Source organism: Anopheles moucheti, chromosome 3 (genome assembly GCF_943734755.1).
Source record: "Anopheles moucheti chromosome 3, idAnoMoucSN_F20_07, whole genome shotgun sequence".
Classification (NCBI taxonomy): domain Eukaryota; kingdom Metazoa; phylum Arthropoda; class Insecta; order Diptera; family Culicidae; genus Anopheles; species Anopheles moucheti.
Window position 1 is genome coordinate 72,031,732 of NC_069141.1, and position 16,196 is coordinate 72,047,927.

The following is a 16,196-nucleotide window of genomic DNA, read 5'->3' on the forward strand; positions in this document are numbered from 1 at the left end:
TTTACACAAAATTACTATACAAGTTACTGAGTGGTCGATGGTTTCAGTACTAGTTTTGTTCGGATAATTGACGTGATCAAATTATCAAAATATGTCATCTTATGTTGCATTACATGCTGATGTAAATTTAACCAACGGATGTATAGGTAGCGGCATCGGTCTTCACCGGACATTACCGGCCCAAAATCCCATCCGGACTAGGAACTCCTGGACTTATTATTTCCTGCTATTAGTAAGTAAAGTAAAAATAAAGCCAGAAATGGCGGTCCTCAACTTTTGATTTTGGTGTGCCGATAAAGAAGCTGAAGAAGAATCTTATTTATATTTGATCTAATAGAATCTGAACTGAAGAATTCTGAATTCTCATAACAATTTGATTGGGTTTGATCACTTATTTTATTGAAAAAATCAATTCCATTAAAAAATTCCCTTCCTTCATGAAAGCAATCATTCAACTGACGAACGCGCTTTTCCTTCTTGATATTAATAAACTGACAGCGAAGAATTACATAAAAGTAATGCGGGAAAATGATACGAAGAATGGTCATTTTTGGTTAATTTTTTATTATGTTACCTTTAAAAACATCAAATTGTAATGATCTGCACTACTCTTTTTAATCAGAAGTTGCTATCAAATTCAATTTTGTTAGTTCGAAATTGGTTATTAATTGGCAAAGTTATGTCAAAATAACGCGTTCATTACAACATTCGTTTTATTAAACTATTATTTTAGTATTGGTTGGAAAATTATCAAACTTACAATTGTGAGGCATATTTGTAGTGTTAGCTTAGAGTTTTGGTGCCCGCAACGCAACTCACATAAATGGTTACTTGAACCATCATAGCACCTCAACATTGGTTTCTAGACCTGAATAATAATTAACTCGTAATAATAATAAACTAAGAATAAAAATATATTGGGCATAAGCTAACGATTCAGCTAAAGATAGGTGAAGAGAGTGAATACAGTTAACGAAAAGTAAATTCTTGGATGGAAAGAAGTATCATCTTTGAACTTAGTGCACAAATAACGGAAACAATTGAACTTTAAAGGCATTTCACATCTATTTCGAACAGTCATCCGTTTTTGTCGTATTAATTGAATTGTACAAATTAAACCGAGCAACCATTTTGAATAACAATGTACAGTTCATTTGTCATGTTTATGGGTGTACATGCGTGTGCTAGGCTGTTCCACACGTACCAAAGTCCTGTCCAACATATGCCCATACCGTGTCAATAGGGGCATCGTTTGTAAGGGTTCTATGGAAACTTTTCAACATTCTAAAGGTCTAATAATCCTGGTCACGTTTTCCCATTCCAATAACTGTATTAAGTGCACCCGGGGATGATAGGTATTCGCTCCCTGTGGCAGCTGTAGAGTGGCCATTTTTCCAACACTGCCGTACTACACTGCCGTTGGCTGCAACATCTCTATTCCCTGGAGGAAAATGGAGGCATTATTTATTATGCAGCAATGGAGAGTGGAGAAAAAAAGGCATAGAACGCTGCTGCACGACAATTGAAAGCGGAAACCTTGCAACAGAGCAAAACCGATACCGATGGTTGGCCCTTTTGATTTCATACGATGGCACGATGGAAACGAGAGTGGCCGGTTCATTAATTATGTTTCGGTTCGGCGATGGCTTCTCATTTATTTTCAATATTAAAAATATGTAATGGGAAAAAATCTAAAACCCCAGCAGTGGGAAAATAAAAAAAAAGGTCCTTTTATCGTCGTCTTCCTTCTTCGTGGTGGTGTTTAGTGCGTAAGTTCCCGTAAGGCTTCTTCGGATGCGTGTGCTTCTTTTTTTGTTGTTGTCCCGGGATCGCTACGAACGTGCATGTGTGTGTGTGTGTTTGTGCGGATCATTAATCAATTTTTCCTTATTCAAATCCCACACGAAGATTCCCCAGCTTTATTGAACTGTCGCACTGGACGCAACGGAAACCATTAGTCATATTTTTCTGACATCGCCCCGCTCACGGGGTAGGTCTCTGGTTCAGCACGGAAGTTTTGCGCATAAAAGTTAGACCAAAAAATAAGAAAAAGTAATACTAGAAGTTTTGATTGGCCCCAGTACAAAGTTTATCGCGAAACGCTCAAAATAAAATGGCGCCGCCGAGAGGTTTCCCGCGTGCGCAGCATCGAAGTCGTTCCGTGTTTAAACGTTTTCAACGTTTTATCGTTTGTTTTAGTGCTTTGAAATATTTGTATTATCATTTTTGAATACGTATTCATTTGTCAAACGTATAAAGAGAGCAATACAAGTTCGGACAGATCCGATTGAATGTTTATTAATGATGTGCATTAATCCGCCAAAACGTCGCTGCACTACATCCGTCGGTTTTAACCGCTTGATGTTATGATGATACAGCACCTCCGCATCCAAATTGCCAATAATCGAAACCAACGATGTTCACTTTTATTGGCCATTTCATTAACCACCGTCAGACTTCTGGCTAAATTTTACTTTCATTCGGCCACGTTTCGGCCCCTTTCCTTCACCCGGTTTTTCACCGTGGAGTGGTTTGGGGTGGAAAAAAAATGAAACTCTCTTGCCCACTCTGCTCTAATGAAAAGATTACCAAAATTGATCGCAACCCAATTCTCCAATTTCAGTTGAATAATAGTTTCGTGCGCAACAAACACAAAACGCCTCGGACGGCGCATCTCGGAAGGAAACTCTCGGACGGCAGGTGTGGAAGAGCGTTTGTAGTTGTGTATGCCTTCGGTGCGATGCTCAAGTACACTTGAGAGAACATGGGTGTATTGCATAGGTTTCTTCCCCCCGGTCATGTACACTGTGGCGCCCGAGAGTTCCAAGGGGCCGTTGAGAGGTTCCAGAGGGCCAAACTTAGCTTTTTTTTTTATTTACATTTGTTTCCCGATCAAAGACACTGCTCGGAATATTTGCGATTGTGTGCTAAAGTGTGTAATTGTAGCGCACCTTACATCTAGAACGCCGTACCTTGCACATCCTTTATGACGCAAAACAATCCAAATTGTAAAGACGGATGTAAAAAAAATGGGCTGTACAGTCAAGGCAACAGCCAGCTAAAGGAAATCCTAACTTACAGAACAATAACTTTAAAAGGACGGAGGGACGCAAAGGGAGCAAACCAAATTCCGGCGGGTTGAATGGGAGAAAAAGACTAATTTAAAAACATTTTGGTGTGTTTTTGAAGTTGAAGGTTATTTTTCATAATTGATTTCTATGTACAAGCAGCCGTTTATATACACCAGGCGACGGCGCGGTGCTTGCTAGGGGCTAGAGAAGTTTTTTGTGGCTTCTTCTTCCCCTTATTCAACAAAACACTAAACACACGCTCACGATCTCTACGAACGAGGATCGTTTATTTACGTACGCGGCAGCGACGGCGGCGGCGCCGGCTCGCGATCTGTGTGTGAGGAAACGAGAATGAAAGACACACACACACACATTCACATCCATCAAATCCAGAAGACTGCCAAAAGACACCACACCAAAAGCGGAGTAAAAGAGAGAGCGGAAAATTAGAGGAAGATTATACGAAAAGCAGAGCTTATGTACAATTATCTACAAAAAGCCGCGGCGAAAACAGCACGCCATCGTAAAACACATGGGGAATCGAACCGAGTTCGACTTCGCTTTTCGGGCGTTTGTTTTGCCGGGTTGTGTGTGTGTGTGCTGCTATCCAAGGGGGGGGAGAAGTTAGATACGCGTTTGATCATCCTCGCCGATGGTTGGCACGGTGAGCGCCACCGCAGACCAAGAAGCGAGGATCAAAACCGATAGAAGTTCACGATGGTGGTGCGTCGATTCGGCTAATTGGAAAATATAGATTTTTGGTGCTTATGTTTTGTCGAGCGATTCGAACAGCGTCGGTGTGCCATCGCCGCCCCGCTTTGGCCGGTGATTGGTAGTGTGGTTCACGCAAGGAAGCGCTATTGCGAATCTTTCCGTAACTAAGGCAGGTAATAAAACAGCAGAATCGAACAACAACTAGCGTATAAAATGGCGGCATGTTTTTTCGCAATTTCAGTGCATTTTTAAGCAATTTATTATTAATGTCATATTATTTGACTAGATTTCAATACGTTCATTGTTCATGGGCACAAGATCAATTTGACCAGCATAGCGTACAAAATTATTGAGTACATTTTTAGAAAATTCGAGAAACGAGAAATTCTGCGTAACCATTGGTCAAATGGAGTCCTACAAATCTCAAATATTTATAAATTATTTTTAGGTTTTCCAAGACATCGTATGTTACAAATTTAGATACAATCATTTTTCGAGTTACGCGACACTCGAGACACGCAAAACTGTGAAATTTTGACATTTCGTGTTATTTTGTATGTGGAATTCAACTTTTGTTTGTCAAATATCCCAAAAACATATTTCACTATTTAAAAAACTACTTCTAATAATATTTTACTCTATTTATCGAAATAAACGTAGAAGTAACAATTATTAACGTGATATATAAAGTAAAGAGAAGAAGTCGATCCCTGAATATTAGTATGTATAAACGATATTATAAAGTGAATTTGACTTACGCGAACATTTGATATACGCGAATTTCTCTGGTACGCATTATTCGCATAACTCGGGATATGACTGCCGAGCAACATTTGGCTACTAAATTTCTCTGATTTGTTTTCACACGTCACGAATTTGTCTACACAATTGCATGAAAGATATAAAGATTATAAAAATACACAGCAATTTATACTTGGAACTAATTCACAAACCATAAGTAATGAATGAAAATCCCATCCGGACTCAAGCCCCTGTACGCAGGAAAATAAGTCGATATGGTCTGGCCATCCCAGGGAGAACAATAAACATTCAGTTATCATTATTGGTAATGTAACCTGGATCAATTTTTAATATTCATTTAAAAACGTTTTATGATGCGCTAAGAGCCTATCAACCATTGTTTTCTAATATGTTGATGTATAAGTTTTGTCTTTTTGGAGGTTAAAACTATATGCAATCGTTGAGTGAAACGTTCATTCTATCCAATTATTTTTTATTTGATTATTAAACAAAGGAACATCGGATTTATTTATCGTTTAATTGTTCTTTAATGTACGGCCTGAAGATTGTACTTAAACTTTTGATAACTGCCTAGCTCAAAGTCACTACAAAAATAACACGCAGACGCTTCTGGACGTCTATGCACAAGTGATTATAATAATAGTAGAAAAAGTCTGTGGTGAACGAATTATCTACAAGATGGTGAATGGCGTACGATTTATCTAAAAGCTTGCAGACGGGCATAGAAGCACGGAAAGAAATTTTAAAATTGATCGGACCAGGCTAACATATAACATATATTTTCATGGCTATTTTTCAACAAATCCAACAAGTGTAGTAGAAGTTCAAAACAAATGTTTTGAGTAGGTCTAAGGAATTACTTCAGTTGGATAGAATTCTACAACTTCTATTCAACTACTCAACCTCTTCTTAAATGTTTGAAAGATGCTATTCTAAATTTTTAAGATCCTTTTCCAATAAGATCTAAGCTCTGATTTAGATTAATGCTCAGTTTGGCGCCTAGATAATTAAAGACAAAGGCCAATAAATAATTATTAATTAATCTTAAAACATTCTAATAGCAATGTGTGCCAGATTTTTGTTGTTTTACTTTATCAATTTATGCACGTTTTTTAGAAACATTTTGCAAAAAAAGAAATCCCATATTGAACAAGCGATCACTTCCAACCTGCCGCCGGAGTATTCCGCCAGGCAGGTCGATCAAGGACGAACAGTGGAGAACACTCGCATGCCCAAACCATCAGATCATTCGTTGCATTGTTCCGATAACTTTGTGACAGTAAACGTTCGCAAGAAATATCTAACAAACACCCGCACAAATGCAGCTGACTCATCCCCGATGTTGTGCGTATGTTGGTTTTCCGTCATCCGACAAACCCCAAATGCGCTGTTCACTATCACCGCAGGGTCAACCACAAGGGTGAGAGAGATAATCGTTTCGCTTTTCGCTGGCCGGGTTGGCGGAAAAGCGTAACAAATTGGGGCCTCTAACAAAACATGCACACATACATAAGGGGGAAGGGGGGAGGGGGTAGAGGGAAAAAACATTCCTTACCTTGAGTGGGGTGGTCACCATCGCCTAGTGTCCATCACATTCCCGGCGTCTCCATCGCAGCTGTTGCCTGTGTTGATGATTGCTTTTGCGAAGAAGGTTTTGTCAGGAGGGAATGAAAAAGAGAGCAGCACCAAGGGAAGGAGTACACGCCCGAAGACGACCACGGGCCAACGCTGAAGTTGAAAGACGAAATGCCGACAGCAATGTCGAATCTTCGACGATCTACGGCGCGTTCGTCCACCGCCCCCATCCCGGCTCATCCTCTCGGGCAATACTTCTCACATGGCTGGCGGTTCCAATCGATCGACGATCGGGTTCGACAAATCGTTCGAACAAATCGAGATCATGCGACGGTCTTCTTTTCCTATATCTTCTTCACTTTATCGTTCTTTCCATCTCTTTCTCTCTCTCTCTCTCTCTCTCTCTCTCTCTCTCTCTCTCTCAACCCTTAATATTTTCCACAACCTCAAACCATCAGGCATGGTCACCAAACCCTTCTCGTCTCGAGGTCGGGTGTCGACGTGCTGGAATGGCCAACACTTGGCCTCCTCGTCATCTCCTTACCTCCCTCGGACAAGAGGATGGAAAAAAGTGTATTACATATTTCGTCCACAAGTTAACTAATAATCAACCGATATCTCATGGATAAAATCAATAAGGAAAGAAATTAATAGCATTCCCGCGTGGATAGATTCCTACACCGTGCTGCCCCTTTCCCCTTCGCCTGACCCACACGGTTGGGCCACCAATCTACCTTGATGGTTTGGAAGTTTTGATGCCTTCGCCTTCCAGTTCGCCTTCTTGATTGAAGTGTTTCTTATGGTGCGTCGTCGTGGCCGTCGCGGTAAACATTTCCACCATCAAATGTGTTTCGGCGCGCACGTCCTCGCTCGATTGATGAAACTCACACACACACACACACACACACACACGCACAGAGTGTTATTTTAGGGGGTTGCACACGTTTGCCAGGGGAAATACAACAGGCGTACAAAATTAAAGTTGATGGAAAGACGCTCATTGCGCCGGAGAGTAGTGGTGAAGGGATTGTGCGATAGAATCGTGATGGAAAAGGGAATAATTTCAATCTTTTCTAATCAAAGGCACATCGTCCACCCCACCGACTCAGTTCAATTTGATCAAACAAATTTTACTCAAACGGGTTGTAATTTCATGAGTTAGTTTAAAAATTTAAGTATAAACTTAAATACTTATTTCTCATTGGCGTACCGATCTCGATGTTAACATCCTTATCTGATATTGCTGATGTGGCTAACGCTAATGTTAGCTATAAAAATTGATGCTATAAAACAATCGAATTTGTAGTTTCTAATATCAGTTTATAAAACTATAAATTTGTATTAGTTATTAAAAGAAACTTTAGTGTTTTGGGTTGTTGATATATATTGTTAAGCATGTTGTCATGCTGAACACAAACCTTCAAAGAACCTTTCAAAATGTAGGTCTAAGTGTATCTTTATATCAATTAATGGCAATTGAGGGCAAGCGTAGGCTGAGCTTATAGGGTAAATGTTTAACCTCTGTACGTTTGTAACGGCTGGTTCTATATTAACCTTTCTTTCCCCTTCCCATTCTTGCAATCTAGGCGAGTACGTTTTGAACAGTTCGGACATAGATAACAGTCTGCCACCACCGTTGGCAGACTTGTTTCTGGAGGAAGGCTTAACGCTACCGGATCTCGGCGAAACAGTGGTAAGCAAGAGCGCAGCAAGACGAAAGCACTCACGCCAACAGCCAACATTGGCAATCCAAACCATAATAACAATCGCCCGCGATCCACAGGTGGACACAATCGACGAAGTGAAGTTGGACGACAGCGAAAACGCTAGCAGCGAGAATCACGAAGAGCAGGAAATAGCCGAGGTGCAGCGCATCGAGCGTGAACTGCAGCAGGTGTCGGTGGATGAGATTTGTCTAGGTGGCGCTTCCGGTTCGACGAACGCCGCCGAGCACGGCAATTGTGACGATACCGGCGAGAACCTCGGCACGGTCAACGAAACGGTCGCGGACACGGCAACGTCCGACGAAGGTCTTGACGAAGTCGCACCGGTGACCGATGATCTAGAGGATCTGCTTTGCGACATGATGATACAAACGTCGTCCCACTTTCAGCACACGCGCCAGAACACACAAGGCTACGGCCATGGCGCTATGAGCAGCTTCCGGCAAACAACGACGGGGGGATCTGGTTACCATCACCATCATCACCACCATCACCATCATCATCAGGTAGGTAGAGGGGGAGACCGCGCATCCGTTTGCGAATTCGTGCTTGTAAAAAGCCCAATCCGGGGATCGGGGGTCTCCGGGCGAAATACTCGGCACAAAGAAGCAGACGCAGCGAGCTCGATCAAGCAATGGTTGAGATGGTTTTGGCAACTTATGCTTCAAAACTTGAGGACATTAAGGACATCACCCACCGTAATATTGATTGTTTATTTAATTTGGTTTTGATAGTTTAGAATAATGTTTTAAAGTTAAACTTTCAAATACTGATGTTGATAATGGACCGTTTCGGGTGTGATAACTGTAGTATTGCATCAAAAGGCTGCACTCAGATACGGAATCATTAATAGAATAACAATTTGTCTTACACTTTGACAACGATCCCATTAAAAGCTTGTCAAAATGTTAGATATGCCCATTAGGATGGTCCCTTCCCTTACCTCCCTCGATCGATTTATAGATCATCTCACCGATCCGTATGGGTCTCTGCCGTCGTTGGAATGTGTTACGGAACGATTTGTCTGCCTAATATTGACAGCTACAATGTGCGATCAAAAATTATCACTAAACAATGTTTTACCGTGTCCGCAAGCAGCAGAAGATACCCGCATCTAGCGTTCCAGACCGCCTAAGAAGACAAAACATGCCTTTCTTGTGCCCATCAACGCATGTTTAGCGTTGTGTTATTGATCGTTTTTTTTTTGGTATGTAGTCATTGTGTCGCTACCGATAAAAAATACCCGATCACCGCTAACATTTTGATGGTCGGTTCCTTTCTTTTTTCACCTTTCTTCAATATCCTCCTTACGATCGATTAGTGAACTCTACCGCCAAGCGGGAGTGAGAGAGTGTGTCGATGATCGATGAGGATTTGTGCGCCGTTGCGGAGCATCTATGAGCCGCACGGCTCGAAAGGTGGGTGGATATTGTCCCCGAGGAGAGAAAGGTAATAAATTATCTCGTTTTAAATATACCGCAAACCCGGGGTCCACCGTAGGATAGGTCCTTCGATGCATTCACTCGCTGCATGCTTTCTTCGGGATTGCAACCGCAACGCAAAACTCCTCTTGTCCGCCGGCGGCAGTGTAATCCTTTTATGCAGAAAAAAATGATGTGCCTTGACGTGTTTACAATTAATCATTAAATTGCCACTAAAAGCCAACCCAGCGCATCCATTCGGAACAGTGCACTGTTCGGCCGGTGCACTCCTACGCGTCGGTGTGTCCACACGGAAAACCGAAGGAACCAAACCAGAAAAAAGGGATGTTATCCGCAAATGTTATCTCCTGTTGTTGCGGTCCCGAAGACATCCCGGGGTGGCGGCTGTAAAGAGAAAGAGAGAGAGCTCTCACCGAACGAAAGCACTCTGGGTGCCGGGGCTACTGATGGCCCTTTTCTGTATGTGTGGATAATGTGTTTAATGCTTCTTTCTCTGCCTGGTCGCCTCGGAAGGGAAGACAAGTGGGCCCTGGGATGGAGTGAACGAAACCGGGTTGAAAGTGCTGCTGAGAATGGTATCGCAGGAGGGCAAACAAGTTGCGGACGATTGTGTTGCACTTGTGTTGCGGTTGTGTTGTGGTCCCGTTTCCCTTTGCTTTCGGGCATTTGCCGGCTCGGGGAATGGTGGTAATGGACGGGGAAGATGGACCTTTTCAGTCGGATGGGTAAGATTTAATCGATGTCAGCTTCCCGGGAAACTGCACGAACGCTTGAACCGGAACCACTGTTGTGTACCTGTTTCCTCCGGAGGTGGTGATGGTGGCTATCCTACCTATGCATATATACGGGGTGACATGTGCACAGAATGGGACAGACAATAAAACAATAAATGGGACCTAGCGGGGCTGTGTATTGCACCCGCCACAGTGTGGAAGCACCATGCATCATTCGATTATCACTCGGTGTGTGAAAATGGGTCCCATTCTAAGGCCAAAAGGTGGGAAAAAGGAACACAATTGGATGAATTATTGCCACTTGCTACTGGTTTTGTGGTTGGAGGGTTGGTTTATTGCTTGTGCTGCACAAGCGTGAGATGATAAACTGGAGCGTTGATAGGCGCTGGATTGCCTTTTGCCTGTATGTGTGTTTGGATAAGAAAGTTGTCATTAAGAGGACGTTTGCCATCTTTTGTTTTGTGTTTTCTAACTGTTTATTTGTCACCCAGACAGCAGTACAGTTACTCCTGTAGTTGAATGCTAGAAAATGTAGTTGTTTATCGCAGACCATTCTGAAGTGGTATTTAAAACAAAATGAGGCATTATAAAGGTAAAGTTTCAATTAACAAACATTGTTTACAACGAAAATGAAATGTTGTTTGAACATCAAAAGCTTATCATACAACTATACATTTTTGGTTATTATTTTTTAACGCTACAGCTGCTGCAAGGATCCTTTAAACTGCTCACGGTCGAGCGCCGTCGTCGTCGGCCAATCCGTTATCCCGATAATTCATCTCAATATCGGCCAACCACGCCTCCTCTGTCCATGTGGACGATCTAAAATGTCTTTACGGACAGGGTCGTCCGGAGTCATTCTCATGACGTGACTAGCCCACCGGAGCCTGGCGAGTCTAATACTGCTGTACGATAGTGAGTTCGTCGTAGCGGCTCTTCCATTGTCCTTCAACACATATGGGGCCAAAAATCCTTCTGGGCATCTTCGTCCCGATCGCTGCTTTGAGAGTTTTGTCAATTTTAGACATAAGTCAATGTTTTAGAGGTGTATGTGAGGAACTGGAACTATATAAGTTCTATATAATCCCAGCTTCGTTCGTCGCGACAGGTATTTTGGGTAGAGAAGATTCCTCAGACTATAGAATGACCAGTTGGCAGCCAGCACCCTAGCGCGTATCTCAACATCAATATATGGTCGGTGCTGACTTTTGATCCGAGACAGGTGAAATGTTGCACGACTTCGAAAATGCAGTCACTTTTCTGTAAGGCACCTCTGCGTAAGCTAGGATTTGTTATCATGACCGCTGCTGATGCCACCATCAACTTGGATTTTGCCTCGTTAATCTCCAACCCGAGGTGTTCCGCCCGGGAATGTTCATTGTTGTTCCGCCCGGAAAGGAGTGCAGTTGCTGCTCCGCCATATTCTCCTAGGTCCACCGCATGCAAAAGTTCTGATCATCTCAGTTCAGTCATCTGAATTGATAACTTACAGGGTTTTTGAATTAAGTATTTCGGCAAATGTTCTTGCAGTTGAGCTGGAATGCGTCGAGATAAATCTGGAATACTTCCCAAATCAAATTCATTGTGAAGAAGACCCAGAAAGTTGGAAGGGATATCCAGACATTGATGTTCGTCTTGAAAGAAACTCAGAAATGGATCCACCTTGAACACTTGATGCCGAAATTAATGTTATAAAATGGTGGATTCGTTATACCACCATTCCATTGCAGATTGGAAGTAATACAAAGGAAGAGCCAAGAAATCGTGCTAAAACCGGTGCAATCGTAATTTGCGTTCATTATCTTCAGCCTTTTGTCGTGTTTTAGGCAGGGGTTTTTTTTTGCTCTCCCTTATTCGTGGCACCATCTGCAAAGTGCAACAACTGAGCGTCTGAAACCCCCGCACGATGTTGCACCGTTGGTCCACCACTCGAACAAAAGGCGTTTGCTCGTAAGAAGGTTGATTTGTTTTTCTTTACTTTTTTACTTTTAGGGAAGAGAAGAATTTTAAGGAGGATAAGTTTTTTTTTAAAGTAACTGCCGCGCACATCGTCCCCGTTGGCAGCAATAGGCAACACTGGCTCTCGCTGTACGTTTCCGTCACCATAATTATGGTTGTTTCGTGCGCTTTTGAAACGTCCAGTGTCTGGGCGCGGGATGAATTGTTCGTTCGGTTGAGAGTTCTGAAAACTCTGGGCTCGTTCTTTTTCGTTCCCCCTCTGTGATTACGGAATGCCGGCGGTCCGCGCATCCCGGTTGCTTGCTCGCGCGTTTGCCCTAACCTGTCGAGAGGCCTAGAACGCGCGGGACACAACGATCGGGTGTACCGAAGAATAGCATTAATAATAGCACGGCCACCACAACCACCACCATCAGCATCGGGCGAAGTGGGAGCGAAGGCAAAAAGAATAACAAAAAATAGAGATGATTTCGATTGATTTTCAAAAACGCATTAAGTAAGAGGGTGCGTTGCGAAGAGCAGCGAGAAGTGGGTACAACACCCGCAAGGGTACCCCCTTAGCCATCGCACCTGAAAAGGGCCAATGAGAGCCGAGAAAGGAGATCACACCGGCCACTGGTCAAGAATGTATGAAGGAAAACTGGGAAGAAAACGCACCGGCCAGCGAGAACGAATGGTTTGAAAATGAAGGCGCAACAAGTACGTTTTGCGCGGGGTTCTGTTGTGCGCAAAAGGATCGATCGGGATCGATCGTTCGTTGCTATGGGGGCAATGTAAGCGCTGTGGCTGGTGTGTATTATTGTTACTTGGTTGTTTTGTTTTTCCACCGGGTTGACTTCCACCGTATGCCCTACATTATACGGGGAACCACAGGAAGACAGGGGAACGATACGATCGCTCGTGAAAGCAGTAATAACACAGAAGAAAAGTAAAAAAAAATTACCAAACCCCAGACAAATCTATCTCGCTCGCTCGTGCGGCCGAGTCTGCGGCGATCCTTAAGAAAGATGGAGACTCGATTCCGGCCGAAGCAGAAGCCGCACTTGGGTGCCGGTCAGCCGCGAATGCCCAGCCGCACACAAGTGTTGTTGTTTTTAAAGTAAACTTTCAAACTGTTTCTTGCCTTTGGGAGCGCAGTTTGCTGTGCTGTTATTTCTACGCAGCAGAGTTCTCGGTATGCCTTTTTGCGGATGTCCAGCAGGAAAGGAAGGATGTCAGTGCGAGAATGTCCTTTCGGGCAAGTGTTATTTTATCCCCTCGCTGTCGAAAGGAACATCACCGGTTTCGAGCTTAACAGCCGGGTTGAGACATCGAGATGCTCATGATCATGAGTTCTTGTAGTTCTTCTCCCTCTCGCTTCATCCTAATACCATCCTCTGGTGCTTTTGGACAATTTGGAGTGAAATTATGTGCCGGACGAGGAGGAGATGGGCAAGCTATTTCACAAGCACTTGAGTGCACTTGGTTATTTATTTATTTTATTTTTTCGCTCGGTTTTATCCGGTGTTCAATCCGGTGGTTATTCCACTTAAGCCGGTTATCCTTGCGTCCCATCGATGACGAGAACCACTTGCTCGAGCTTTGATGGGAGTTTTAAGAGAAAAAATGCTAAAAGAAACGATTCCTTCGCAACCAGAATAATTTTTAAAACCCAAAATTCGTACCCAATGAATTGTTAATTGAGATTTTGTTTGGTATCTGAGGGTATGTTGGCAGTATTTCGCAACATGATGTTATTTTGTTACAATAGATATTGCAAAGACTATTGCTATTGACCGCGGGGGTATATTATAGCATACAGTTTACAATAAAAGCACATATTTCTTTGTTTTTTGAGCGTTGCATGCTTTCCGTCATTCGTCCCCCTTTTCGGCAAAAAGAGGAACTTTTTGAGACGCAATTATACGGTGATCAATTTTATTTTTACACAACTGCGTCCTATCGACGACCCCTCTCCGCACGTCGTGGATGGATTGAGTGGTTTGACGTTAAACGCCATGTGCTACACAAAGTTCATCAGGAACGTGACCGAAATTGGAACCTCTTCGCCATAATCAACCAGACACACACACACACATCCGTGACAACAAAGAGGTACAAACAGTTAAGCAAACAAAACAAATTGATTTCAATATGTTTTTTAACACGACCAAATGTGTGGCAATGTGAGTGTGTGTTTGTGGAGTATGTGTTTTTTTTTGCATCTTCTCTTGTCTCGTTGTGGAGAGACATAAAAAAGCATCCACGTATCGATCTTTGCAACAACAAAACACTAACAATTACCCCAGCATTGCCATCGATAATGTGACCGGTTCAACCTACCTCCCCCCAAACAAAAAAAATAAAAACAAAACAACAAGAAATGAAAAACTGAAACACAATTACAAATCAACGCCGGGTAAAAAACAAAACGCACATCCACCCCGGATCGACGAGACACGTCAAGTTCACGATCAAGTGGACCATCATGTGCGTACAGCACATTTATATCTCACAGCATGTACGTCCACCCCGCACATTCGTACGGAAGACTTGCGCGCAACGGCAAGCGACGAACGGGCCAGGGCAATGTGGTGCGGCAGAACGCGACTGTTAGAAAAGGATGGGATGCGTTCGGGGGTTATGGCGGGGGTTTGTAAAACATAAAAGGGAGATAGCACTGTTGATATGCAAACCGCGGGATTGCGCGATTGTGGCGTTCGAGTTTCGCGCAAAACCATTCCGCCTCTTGCTACGATCCAACCCGGTCCGGTACAGCATCATCACCACGCAAATGGAACTGAAATGTTTGTGGCTTCTGGGTGCGCAACAAACAACAAATGAAGAACAGGAAAAAAAGCCCACAAACGCACACACACAAACACACACACACACTGCCAGCAATGCGGCACGATCGCGTACGCAAGAACTGTACGATTTAGGAGGGAAGAGAAAGAGAGAGAGAGAACGCCTGGTATGACAACGGTGTACCACCTCACCGTGTTGTGTTGTGAAGTTGCTGATGAGAGTTTGGCAGTGCTGTTTAGTTGAATTTCGTCTTGTGTTCTGTTAACACAGTGTTGTTGTAGTACAACGTTTAGAATTGTTTTCGCTTTTCCCAGTAGTTGTTCCCTGTACAAGGGTGGGCAAGCAGTGCTGCACACGGCAGTTCCGAGCGGTTTTATCTCTTCTTTCATCTTGCTCTTGCGCAGAATGCCGATGGATCTAGCACGTGGACGAAGGTATTTGATCGCTACAAAACGTGGTCCTCCTCGGTTCTTTTAACTTCCAATGCATTACCTTGGGGAAAATTTGTTAACTTTTAATACAGCAACACTGCCTTAGTTCACCTTCGATCGATTATAAATCCCATTAGGGATGGTTTTTTTTTGTTGTAACGCGTTCCATACGTGAATTTTGCCGTAGTAAACCACCGTCCACCGAAGGCTTGACCTTTCCGCATCCTCTACACGATCGTGTGAGGGATTTTTTTGTTTTTGTGTTCTGTTGTTGTGGTCGCTTCGCCATTCTTGCTTCGAAAAATTCTGCACCGAAAAACCAAAAACCGATCGCACCATCATCATCACCATCGGTCGTGTCCGGCTTGTGTTTGGGTCTGTACGAGACCTGTCTTTCAATCGCAATTGTTGTTGTTGTTGTTCTCTGTGCCCTCATCTCACTACGCGATGCTGTCTCGATACAACACCCCGGAAGAAGGGGAGGAGGATTGTGTTCGAGTCAGAGTCAAAAAAACGTGGAGTACTGTGTGTGCGCAACAAGCAAAGCAAAAAAGGCTCACGATGGAAGATTATTTCTTAGACAATTTATTTGTTTTTTTTTTGCACATACAAACTAATCTTCACCTTGTACTGGTGCTGTATCTATACGGGAGGATGCTTTTACTCCCTTTTTTAAAAAGTCTAATGATTGACGAGTTTGACGTACTTCTCGCAAGGGAAAAAGTGAGTGTCTGTTATTAGTTTAAAATGGCTGTGTAGGAGTATACTTTGAGTTTGCATAGAAAAGCCCCCTGTGATACTAATAATCGTTGGATGAAGAATAATTGTCGCTCCAGGAGCAAATGAGTCGATAATGAACCTGGAGCAGCGCACGCAACTGCTGCTGGGCGGGCGGTGGAATCGATCTTGTAAATACTCCTTAAACAAACATGTTATCAATTCGTACGGTGCAAAACGATTGCATTTGCGTGTGTTTCGAAAACGCGGGCTCTAGCTC

The 16,196-nt window shown here is 43.2% G+C and overlaps 1 protein-coding gene across 1 annotated transcript in view; it reads left to right on the forward strand.

The window, feature by feature from the left end:
- LOC128304511 (segmentation protein cap'n'collar) overlaps window positions 1-16,196 on the forward strand; it is a 39,340-nt gene that overhangs the window by 13,170 nt on the left and 9,974 nt on the right. The window contains exons 4-5 of the mRNA XM_053041705.1: window positions 7,709-7,815; window positions 7,906-8,352. Of these exons, the coding sequence (XP_052897665.1) occupies window positions 7,709-7,815; window positions 7,906-8,352 (554 nt within the window). The remainder of the gene's footprint in view (window positions 1-7,708; window positions 7,816-7,905; window positions 8,353-16,196) is intronic.